This window comes from Tursiops truncatus, chromosome 4 (genome assembly GCF_011762595.2).
Source record: "Tursiops truncatus isolate mTurTru1 chromosome 4, mTurTru1.mat.Y, whole genome shotgun sequence".
Taxonomy (NCBI): domain Eukaryota; kingdom Metazoa; phylum Chordata; class Mammalia; order Artiodactyla; family Delphinidae; genus Tursiops; species Tursiops truncatus.
The window spans coordinates 25,107,379-25,119,699 of NC_047037.1; the positions used below are offsets into that span (position 1 = coordinate 25,107,379).

At 42.8% G+C, this 12,321-nt stretch overlaps 1 protein-coding gene across 6 annotated transcripts in view; it reads left to right on the top strand.

Annotated features, from left to right (window-relative positions):
* The window catches only part of GK5 (glycerol kinase 5), a 78,103-nt gene that overhangs the window by 21,086 nt on the left and 44,696 nt on the right, over positions 1-12,321 (top strand). For all 6 annotated transcript variants that reach the window (XM_073803744.1, XM_073803745.1, XM_019934295.3 and 3 more), the window contains one exon: positions 11,940-12,033. In XM_073803744.1, coding sequence (XP_073659845.1) covers positions 11,940-12,033 — 94 coding nt within the window. The remainder of the gene's footprint in view (positions 1-11,939; positions 12,034-12,321) is intronic.

Below are 12,321 nucleotides of genomic sequence, written 5' to 3' on the forward strand. Positions count from 1 at the left end.
TCCCATAATATTCTTTATTTTAAAGTCTATTTTATCTGATATGAGTATTGCTGCTCCAGCTTTCTTTTGATTTCCATTTGCATGGAATATCTTTTTCCATCCCCTCACTCTCAGTCTGTATGTGTCCCTAGGTCTGAAGTGGTCTCTTGTAGACAGCATATATATGGGTCTTATTTTTGTATCCATTCAGCTAGCCTGTGTCTTTTGGTTGGAGCATTTAATCCATTCACATTTAAGGTAATTATCGATATGTATGTTCCTAGGACCATTTTCTTAATTGTTTTGGGTTTTTCTGGGTTTGTTTTTTTTTTTTTTTTTTGCAGTACACGGGTCCCTCACTGTTGTGGCCTCTCCCATTGCGGAGCACAGGCTCCAGACGCACAGGCTTAGCGGCCATGGCTCACGGGCCTAACCGCTCCACGGCATGTGGGATCTTCCCAGACGGGGGCACAAAGCCGTGTCCCCTGCAACGGCAGGTGGACTCTCAATCACTGCACCACCAGGGAAGCCCTGGGTTTGTTTTTGTAGGTCCTTTTCTTCTCTTGTGTTTCCCACTTAGAGAAGTTCCTTTAGCATTTGTTGTAGGGTTGGTTTCGTGGTGCTGAATTCTGTTAGCTTTTGCTTGTCTCTAAAGCTTTTGACTTCTCCGTCAAATCTGAATGAGATCTTTGCCAGGTAGAGTAATCTTGGTTGTAGGTTCTTCCCTTTCATCACTTTAAATATATTGTGCCACTACCTTATGGCTTGTAGAGTTTCTGCTGAGAAATCAGCTGTTAACCTTATGGGAGTTCCCTTGTATATTGTCATTTTTCCCTTGTTGCTTTTAATAATTTTCTTTGTCTTTAATTTTTGTCAATTTGATTACTCTGTGTCTTGGTTTGTTTCTCCTTGGGTTTATCCTGCCTGGGACTCTCTGCGCTTTCTGGACTTGGGTGGCTGTTTCCTTTCCCATGTTAGGAAAGTTTTCGACTATAATCTCTTCATATATTTTCTTGGGTCCTTTCTCTCTCTCTTCTCCTTCTGGGACCCCTATAATGGGAACGTTGGTGCATTTAATATTGTCCCAGAGGTCTCTTAGGCTGTCTTCATTTCTTTTCATTCTTTTTTCTTTATTCTGTTCCATGGCAGTGAATTCCACCATTCTGTCTTCCAGGTCACTTATCTGTTCTTCTACCCCAGTTATTCTGCTATTGATTCCTTCTAGTGTATTTTTCATTTGAGTTATTGTATTGTTCATCTCTGTTTGTTCTTTAATTCTTCTAGGTCTTTGTTAAACATTTTTTGCATCTTCTCGACCTTTACCTCCATTCTTTTTCCAAGGTCCTGGATCATCTTCACTATCATTATTCTGAATTCTTTTTCTGGAATGTTGCCTATCTCCACTTCATTTAGTTGTTTTTCTGGGGTTTTATCTTGTTCTGGTACATAGTCCTCTGCCTTTTCATTTGTCTGCCTTTCTGTGAATGTCGTTTTCGTTCCACAGGCTGCAGAATTGTAGTCTGGTGAAAAAGGCTATCTAAGAGCCTTGTGCAAGCTTCCTGATGGGAGGGACTATTGGTGGGTAGAGCTGGGTGTTGCTCTGGTGGGCAGAGCTCAGTAAAACTTTAATCTTCTGTCTGATGATGGATGGGGCTGAGTTCCCTCGCTGTTGGTTGTTTGGCCTGAGGTGACCCAGCACTGGAGCCTACAGGCTCTTTGGAGGGGCTCATGGCGGACTCCAGGAGGGCTCACGCCAAGGAGTACTTCCCAGAACTTCTGCTGCCAGTGTCCTTGTCCCCGCGGTGAGCCACAGCCACACCCCGCCTCTGCAGGAGACCCTCTACCACCAGCAGATAGGTCTGGTTCAGTCTCCCTTGGGGTCACTGCTCTTTCCCCTGGGTCCCGCTGGGCACACTACTTTGTGTGTGCCCTCCAAGAGTGGAGTCTCTGTTTCCCCCAGTCCTGTCAAAGTCCTGCAATCAAATCCCGCTAGCCTTCAAAGTCTGATTCTCTGGGAATTCCTCCTCCCATTGCCGGACCACCAGGTTGGGAAGCCTGACGTGGGGCTCAGAACCTTTACTCCGGTGGGTGAACTTCTGTGGTATAAGTGTTCTCCAGTTTGTGAGTCACCCACCCAGCGGTTATGGGATTTGATTTTATGGGGATTGCGCCCCTTGTACCATTTCATTGTGGCCTCTCCTTTTTCTTTGGATGTGGGGTATCTTTTTTAGTGAGTTCCAGTGTCTTCCTTTCGATGATTGTTCAGCAGTTAGTTGTGATTCTGGTGCTCTCACAAGAGGGAGTGAGCACATGTCCTACTCTGCCATCTTCTGCCTATTCACCGAAACTCTTTTTTTTTTTTAACTCTTTTCAGTCCTTGAGTTTTCTTCTTTTTTTTCAACATATTTGATCAGTGGTTGTGTTTAGCTTGTTTTCTAAAACAACTGTAAATGATAACTCCTCCATTTTGGTTGTTTTAAATTCACTTTGTTCTAAAAAAAAAATCTTGAGTTGTTTTCTTTCTTCTGACACTGTGTCTCTCAGGGAGGCTTCTGCCAACTAACCTCAGATCAGGGTGCGTGCCAATTAGTAGTATAAGCCATGAGTCCCTGCACCGGGATACACTTGGTAACTGTTTGAGGGCTCATCGCAAGCAAGGCATTGTGCTAGTTGCTGATTTGAATATAAAGATGCATCAGAACAACAGCCCTCCAGGAATTTACAGTCTCATAATGCAAGTATCTAAATTAATCTGCATTCACTCAGCACCAAATCTATCTTTTATTGTGGCACCTGCTACTTGTGTTAATGGTTCTTAGCAATTATTTATGACACAAAATAGATTCAGAGCCAAGAATGGTACACTGTGTTAGAGAGGTTTAAGACAGTTCATTTACAATACTGCATTCTTGTTTTCCCTCTCTTTTTCCTTTTACTGTTGATAGAGCTAAAACAAACGTAAGTCACCACAAGTGAATGTTAAAACATGGGCTATTACTTGAGATCAGCATTATATATCATCTTCTATCCTGTTGAGTTAATGATGCCACATTCACTTTGTGATCTTCTCCCCTCTTTGTTCTTCAGCTATACCAGCCTTTAACACATCATGCCCCATCCTGCCTTAGCACCTTTGGACATATAATACATTTTGTTGGGAATGTTCACCCTCCTTGTTTTTTCCTACTTATCCTTTGGAGCTCAGTTCTGTTGTCACTTTTCAAAGAAGGCTTTCCTGACCTCCCAGACACAGTAGAGTCTCCCCATTAAGACACCCATGGTACCCTTCATGGACTTGTTCCTTTTGTAAGTAAGCAACTGAGTAATTGATTATTTGTTTGACTTCCCTGGTAGAAAATATATTCATAAGGGCAACGATGCCATGTCTCTGTTCACAGCTGTATCCCCAGCTTCTGGCAGAAATTGCTGTATAAATATTTGATGAACCAGTGAAAAAATCAGATTTAAGTGTGTAAGTAGATGCTGTTGTAGAATGGCTCCAAAGAATCATATATCAATAGATTTCATTTCTGACAAACCCAGTCTGATAGTTCTCATTAGCAGAGCAGCGTTTATTCATTTATCAATCAAATACCTCTTTTGTATCTGGGCTAGGTGGTGAGAATCTGAAAGTGAATTCACTGTTCCCTCAGGAGGCTCACAGTCTAGTGTTAGATACAGACGTGTACATAGTGAGGGTGCAGCTGACAGACGTCTGCTCTGCAGGACTGCTTTATACCTTAATGAGGGAGCTGGAGGGGGTGACTGAATAGCCTAGAAGTGGGAGTTAGGGAACGTTTCACAGAGCCAAGTCTCGAAGGATGAGTAGGAGTTCCCTTAGTGGAGAGAGCAAACCACTGGCAGAGGCGGGAGATGCAAGAGCATGGTGCGTCTGAAGCATCTAAAGGACTCTGGAAGGAGTTCCCTGGCGGCCCAGTGGTTAAGACTCCGTGCTTTCACTGCTGAGGACGCGGTCCAGCCTCTTGTTGGGAAACTAAGATCCTGCAAGCCGTGCAGTGCAGCCAAAGAAACTAAAAATAAACAAGATAAAGGGCTCTGGAATTCAAGCAGTGACATCGGGAAGGCACCACACCCAAGTGTTCTCACTCCTTCCTGACTCTAACCTCATCTCTGACCAACCCTCCTGCTATGCTCTGTGCTGCAACCGCCCCGCGGCCTGCTTCTTGAATGCTCTCCACTGATTCCTGCCTTCGAGCTTTGTGCCTGCTGCTCCCCCTGCCTGGAGCTCTGTTACCCAAGATCTTCCCTTTCTCATCATTTGGAGCTCACCTCAAAGATCACTTCTTCTAAGGGACCTTCCCTGACCATTTTATTTACCTGTGACTTTACCATTTTATTATCTTCCTGTCACTCATCACTAAAATTTTTCATATCTAAAATCACTTCATGTCTAAAATTTTTATTTACTTGTTTACACATTTTAAAAATTACACCTCTCCCATAGAAGTAAGAAGTTCCATGAGTGTTGGGACTTTCATCTGCCCTGTCCTCACAGGGTCCTTCACACCGAGTGCAGTACCTGGCACATAGTAGGCACTCAAGGCTTTGATTGCGATGAACCTGGAGAGGAACGCAGGGACCCAGACCAGAGAAGGCCATTGGTTGTGGTAAAGAGTTTACCCCTTATAAGCAGTGGGAAACTCAAAAGCTGTTAAGCAGGAGAGCAGTGTGACCAAATTTATATTTTAGAAAGAGTATTCTTAAAGCAGCATGGACAGTGGGTTTGAGGGGAATGAGGCTGAAACTGGAAGTCTCTTTGAAAGCTGTTGCTTATTCAGGTCTCTGATCTCATATCAAAAAGACACCTCAGGACTTCCCTGGTGGCACAGTGGTTAAGAATCCACCTGCCAATGCAGGGGACACGGGTTCGAGACCCTGGTCCAGGAAGATCCCACATGCCGTGGAGCAACTAAGCCCATGCACCACAACTACTGAGCCTGCGCTCTAGAGCTTGCGAGCCACAACTACTGAGTCTGCGTGCTGCAACTACTGAAGCCCGCGCGCCTAGAGCCCATGCTCCGCAACAAGAGAAGCCACCACAACGAGGAGCCTGCGCACCACAACGAAGAAAGTCCTCGGAGATCCAGTGGACTTGGCACTTTCACTGCTGAGGGTGAGGGTTCAATCCCTGGTCAGGGAACTAAGATCCTGCAAGCCACTCGGCCAAAAAAAAAAAAAAAAGAAAGCAATACTAAATAAATAAATAACTACATTGATGAACGTAGTGAATGTAATTTTCATGAATGATTAGGAATCTAAATTGCATTTGAATTGTATGTAGTTGAGGTAGTAGGAAGTGATATGGAAACTGAGAGGGCTTAGTTGGGTGGGGAGGTATCATGGGTCAAAGATGGGGAGATTTAAGCAAGTTTAGAGAAGACAGTTGCAGGAATGTTTGCGAAATGAAGTGATAGAAGAGACAGGAAGGCATGGATAAAGAGAGTACAGGTGGAGGTGCCAGCCTTAGACTTGGAGAGGGAAAGCTTCTCCTCTGACCCAAGAGTGAGATGCACCATCGCTGTAGGTGTAGCTGGAGGAGTAGAGAGTTGAGGAAAGTCATTTCCTGTGTCCTTACTTCCCTTGAGAAACAGGAGGCAAGTGGTGGCCTAGGGCTTGAGAAATCTAATGAAAAGTTAGATGTGCCATTGGTGGGGAGTGGAGAGGAAACTAATTAGGGACAAGAGAGAGACTTTCATCATTTTAAGTGACTTTGAGAGAGCAGACGAGCTTGTATCTCATAGGTATGGTACCAATTCACAAGGTTATGGGACTTTCCTCCAACTCCTCTCAATGGTTCTGACATTGAAAGTGAACCCAGAAGAAAGTTAGATTAATCCCAGATTAGGTATTGAAAAGGTACATAGTTAACTTGTAAGTCAAGGGGTAGAGAGTGACATCACCAAAATAGTGGAGTGGGAAGCTATAGGGGTTGGTCCCTCCACCAAAGCAATTGTTGATTTGGAGAGATTGGAATAAGCTCTTTCAGAACTCTGGAACCTGATCCGACCTTATAACAGCTAGGGGACTGCTGGATAAAGGTAGAGGCTGCTATCCTTGGGTAAGAGAGGACATGTGCAAACCAGCCACCAGCCTCCATTCTTCAGCCCTACTGCACATGTGGGGAAAGCGGCCCACATTCCAGGAATGAGGGCTGAGAACTTTGTCCTACCAAAATGTGGGCCCATGTACTTTGGTAGATTTTGCAATGCCCTGCAGAACTGGCACAGATGCTTACCTAGGTTCTGGCCCTCTCAGCTGCAGTTGCTTCCTTTGGCAGCGTCTGTTGGAAGATTTAAAGGGCCAGTATCTTTTGGGGGTTCGCGAGGCCACACATTTTAGAAAATGTTCGTCAGATCACTAGCCGATCACAGAGAAAACATAACAGACGTTTCAGAAACTTCAGCGACCACACACCAACAAGGAATACATACTTTGCCAAAGTAGTTTGGAAAAGTCGCAAATTGACAGCCCTCAGCCAGGAAGAAATGACAATCCCTGAGGAGTGGGAAAAGCAGATTTCTAGAGTTATTACACTTATTTTCAAAGGAATAAAACTTGAAAAAATCTCACTCACCTGAGTTAAGTAATTAGTCAACTTAAGGAATGTTTGAATTTATCTGTTAAAAACTGAAATTATACATTAAGGTATAATACTACACATTACAAAAACTGTATAAAACCATACAGTTCAGGATTCATGCCTTTCCTTAAAACCTTTTCAACTCCCTTAATTACTCGGTCTTTCCTGTAAACGGCACCTCCCAGTATTCAACCTCACAAGTTATTAAAGCAAGGTGCATTTTTATACCTTAATCTAACAAAAAGAAAAATCAATGTGTGTGAGATTATGACAGATTTGTTTCACTCATGCATTACTCTCATATTCTATAATATATTCAAGTTTGCTTTCATCTAAAATTAATGTCTCCAAATACTTATTAAGGAAACCTGTAGTTCCAAACACTGCCCATGCACCGTCTGGAAGGGGCAGCCTAGCTGAGAAGGCATTTAACTGTGTGGCATTAAAAGTGTTAAAACAGTCAATATGCAATATTGATTATAAGAGCAAATATTGCAGGTTTCATCACATTTGAGGAGCTGGAAAATTGTCTTACTCTTTGACTTAGTAATCTCACACTTAGGAGCGAAGGAGATTTGGGGGAAATAACTCAACAGCAGTGCCTCAAAACGTAACCTTTGGAAATAGGGTCATTGCAGATGTAATTATTTAAATTAGGATGAGATCATAATGCAGGATGAGGTGGACTCCTCATCAAATATGACTGGTTTCCTCATATGAAGACTGCCATGTGAAGACAGACACAGGGAGAACACCATGTGAAGAAGGAAAGATTGCTGCAAACTACCAGATCCTCCCAGGCAAGGGAGGATCCCCTTACAGGTTCCAGAGGGAGGACGGCCCTGCTAACACCATGATTTTGGACTTCTGGCCTCCAGAACCGTGAGACAATACATTGCTATTGTTTTAGTCACCCAATTTGTGACCTTTGTTATGGCAATCCAAGGAAACTAATACGGTGGTCACTTGGTTTTATACCAGGGAGCCATGACCAGACAATAGGGAAAGAACAGTCTCTTCAACAAATAATGCTGAGAAAACTGGACATCCACTTGCAAAAGGAAGAAGTTGGACTGTTACCATATACCACATACAAAAATTAACTTAAAAAAATGGATAAAACACTAACTTTAAAACAGAAAACTATAAAACTCTTAGAAGAAAACAGAGGAAATCTTCATTACTGTGGATTTAGCGATGACTTTTTTTAAAATTTATTTTATTTTTGGCTGCGTCGGGTCTTCATTGCTGCCCCGTGGGCTTTCTCTAGTTGCGGCGAGCGGGGGCTACTCTTCGTTGCAGTGTATGGGCTTCTCATTGCCGTGGCTTCTCATTGTGGAGCATGGGCTCTAGGAGCACAGGCTTCAGTAGTTGTGGCTCACGGGCTCAAAGAGTGCAGGCTCAGTAGTTGTGGCTTGCCGGCTTCAGAGCGCAGGCTCAATAGTTGTGGCTCATGGGCCCAGCTGCTCAGCGGCATGTGGCATCCTCCCAGACCAGGGCTCGAACCTGCGTCTCCCACATTGGCAGGCAGATTCCCAACCACTGCGCCACCAGGGAAGCCCCAGCAATGACTTCTTAAATGATATCAAAAATACAGCTAACAGGGACTTCCCTGGCAGTCCAGTGGTTGAGATTTTGCAGGTTCGATCCCTGGTCAGGGAACTAAGATTCCGCATGCTGCATGGCCAAAATAAGATTTTTTTAAAAAAAAAGAAAAAGTGCAGCTAACAAATGAAAAAAATAGGTAAGTTGAATTTTATCAAAATTAAAAACTTTTGTGCATCAAAGAATACTATCAAGATATTTTCTTCTATTTATGATGAGTAATTTTTCTTTAATTTTCTTAACTATTGGAACTGTCCAAAGTAGAAACTGAGAAGAGCCCTAAATTTAGTACAGAATAATAAGAAATAAAGTCATGCTGAAATTATTTTGACATAACGAATAATTTGCATTTTAAAAATGTCTGAGGGCTTCCCTGGTGGCGCAGTGGTAGAGAGTCCGCCTGCCAATGCAGGGGACACGGGTTCGTGCCCCGGTCCGGGAGGATCCCGCATGCCATGGAGCGGCTGGGCCCGTGAGCCATGGCCGCTGAGCCTGCGCGTCCGGAGCCTGTGCTCCGCAACAGGAGAGGCCACGACAGTGAGAGGCCCGTGTACCGCAAAAAAAAAAAAAAAAAAGTCTGAAAAATTTTATAGCCATTGATATCTTAAATCTACAGTTAGATGTCTGAAAACTGACTGAAGCATGTAATATGGAAGGTATGTGTCTTGGTATGTTTGGTTTGTAATTTAAGATGGAGGACTAAAACAATAGGAGAGGAACTTCCCTGTGGCACAGTGGTTAAGAATCCACCTACCAGTGCAGGGGACACAGGTTCGAGACCCAGTTCGGGAAGATCCCACATGCTGCGGAGAAGCTAAGCCAGTGCGCCACAACTGCTGAGCCTGCGCTCTAGAGCCTGCAAGCCACAACTACTGAGCCCATGTGCCTAAAGCCCGTGCTCCACAACAAGAGAAGCCACCGCAGTGAGAAGCCCGCGCACCGCAACGAAGAGTAGACCCCGCTTGTTGCAACTAGAGAAAGCCTGCGCACAGCAACGAAGACCCAACGCAGCCAAAAATAATTAAATAATAATAATAAATAAATAAATAAATTTATTAAAAAATAACAATAGGAGAATCACTTCTCTGATTTGCAGTAACGATAATCGTGATCGTTTGGATCACTAAAGGAAAAAGACGTACCATATTCATGACGTATGTGAATGCTGTGATCCCATTAATAAAGGTGAAAAACAGAAAGAAAAAAAAGGACACTTTAAAGTAAGTGAAAACTCATAAAATGGGAGAAAATATTTGCAAATCATATATTTGATAAAGAATTAATATCCAGAGAATATAAATAACTCTGACAGCTCAGCAACATCACCAAAGCCTAAACCTAATTCATAAATGGACAAAGGGTTTAAATAATATTCAAGTGGTCAACTAGCACATGAAAAGGTGCTCAATATCATTAGTCATTGGGGAAATGCAAATCAAAACCACAATGAGATACCACTTCACATCTCCCAGGATGGCTATAATTTTTTAAATGTAAACTAACAAGTGTTGGTGAGGATATGGAAAAATTGGAACTCTTACATACTGGTTGCTGGAATGTCAAATGGTGCAGCTGCTGTGGAAAACCATTTGGCAGTTCCTCAGAAACTAAACCTAGGGGACTTCCCTGGTGGCGCAGTGGTTGAGAGTCCGCCTGCCAATGCAGGGGACACGGGTTTGAACCCTGGTCCGGGAAGATCCTACATGCCGCGGAGCAACTAAGCCCATGCGCCACAACTGCTGAGCCCACGTGCTGCAACTACTGAAGCCCATGAGCCTAGAGCCCGTGCTCCGCAACAAGAGAAGACACTGCAATGAGAAGCCCTCGCACCACAGCAAAGCGTAGACCCTGCTCTCCACAACTAGAGAAAGCCCACGTGCAGCAATGAAGACCCAACGCAGCCAAAAATAAATATATAAATAAGAAACTAAACACAGAATTATCATATGACCAAGCAATTCTAATCCTAGGTATATACCCAAAAGAATTGAAAACGGGGACTCAGATATTTGTACAGCAGTGTTTGTAGCAGCATTATTTACAGTAGGAAGAAGGTGGAAACAGCCCAAGTGTTTGGAAATAGTGCTGATGGTTACACAACATTAATGCCACTGTACTGTGTACTTAAAAATGGTTGAAATGGTAAATTTTATGTTATGTATATTTTACCACAATTTAAAAAAGAGAGAGTCGAGGGATAGACAGTGTGTGAAGGCAAGTTATTAAAAGTAATAGACCATGTAAGTAAGCCTAGTAGGAAAGTAAGCCTAGGAGGGGTCGGTAAGAAGGAAAGGGAATGTTTGAGGGATTAAAGGATGCAGTAAGTCTGAAGGGAAGGTATTTAGGGAGTAAGATTGAGAGAACTGAAATAATAGCAAGAAGTATTGACTGATATATTAGAATGTTAGGATTTCTTTTTCTTTTTGGTTAATTTGCCTTATTTATTTATTAGCAAATTGGGATTGCAATATATGTAAAGTTTTTATCCTGATTTTTTTCCCTTTAATATTATACTGTGGGCATTTCCCCGTCATTAACCTATTGTTGTATAGCAAAGGTGTATAGCAAAGTGATAGAATTTCGTGGTAGAATGTTTCCAGGTGATGAGTTGAGGATGTGACCATGGGTGAGGACTGCTTAAAAAGAGTGGGAAATGACAGTCTTGGGAATTGAACGTGGTCAGTCACATAGGAGGAGGCCTGGAGGGAGCACAGAAGGCCAGCCTGAGCTGGATGTTGAAGCTGAGTGGATGGCAGTGGTTGATTTGTAGGAGCCTCAGAGGAAAAACGTTTATTTCAACTCTATTTCTTAGTGCTGTGCTTTTATTGTAGTATTGACCCAGAGTTTGTTGAATTTCTTTTTCTTGGACAAATTTTGGGAAGCCTGGGAAGGTCGCCAGTCAGGGGCTGAACCAGTCCTAAAGTTGAGAGGTTTAAAACAGGCTCAGGGGTTTCCCTGGTGGTGCAGTGGTTAAAAATCAACCTGCCAATGCAGGAGACACAGCTTTGAGCCCTGGTCCGGGAAGATCCCACATGCCACGGAGCAACTAAGCCCATGCGCCACAACTACTGAGCCTGTGCTCTAGACCCCGCGAGCCACAACTACTGAGCCCGCATCCCACAACTACTGAAGCCCACATGCCACAACTATTGAAGCCCACGCACCTAGAGCCCGTGCTCTGCAAAAAGAGAAGCCATCACAATAAGAAGCCCGTGCACCGCAACGAAGAATAGCCCCCGCTTGCTGCAACTAGAGAAAGCCCATGTGTAGCAACAAAGACCCAACGCAGCCAAAAATAAATAAACTTATAAAGAAAAAAAAAACAGGCTCAGGCTACATTTTAGCTGTTCTGTAGGTACAGAAGTTTTTATCTGATTGTGTATATTAAGATAAGTAAAATGAAAAGAGAAAATATTGGCTTCTTTGTCTTGCTTTTAAAATTGTATGAGCAAGTCTTTGAAGGCTTTTCATCAGTTTTGTTTTTGGAAGTGTATACATTGTAATGCTTCAAAAAGAAGATTTTTTGGATAGAATCTGATCTAAAATTTTATACTGTACATCACATAATTGTTACAAAGTGTGTTCAATTTATCAAATCAAAGAGAAGAAGGCATTCAGAAAGCCCCAATTAATTAAATCATATGTTGAAATTACAGTTTGGCTTCTAATTTTGTTTTCTCTTGTGACAGATCTTTTATATAATATAGTCGCTGATTTATATTGAGTCTCAAAATACTGTTTCCATTTTTCTTAGGAAAACGGGAAAGCATTTCCACAACTTCATTAGTTGGCAAGACCTAAGAGCTATTGAACTTGTAAAATCTTGGAATAGTTCTCTTTTAATGAAGGTAATATTTTTCTTATGTTCGGTGATTTGGTTGTTGCTGTTTTTTCCTGTAAATGTCCTTTAGCCGTAGGCAGAATTGTACCATCGACTGATGATGTCTTAGGACATTAAGCAGAAAATACACACTTGCACACTCCCCACCCCAGTGAAATTTAATAGTAGTCACCCAAGAGCGTGCTGGTGGACCGAAGTCCTTAACAGCTGTACATCAGGAACTGATGAGGAGGTTTGAGGTGGACCAGAGGTTCACAAGTTAGTGAGAATTCATTTCCATTCCTGGAGAAATTGA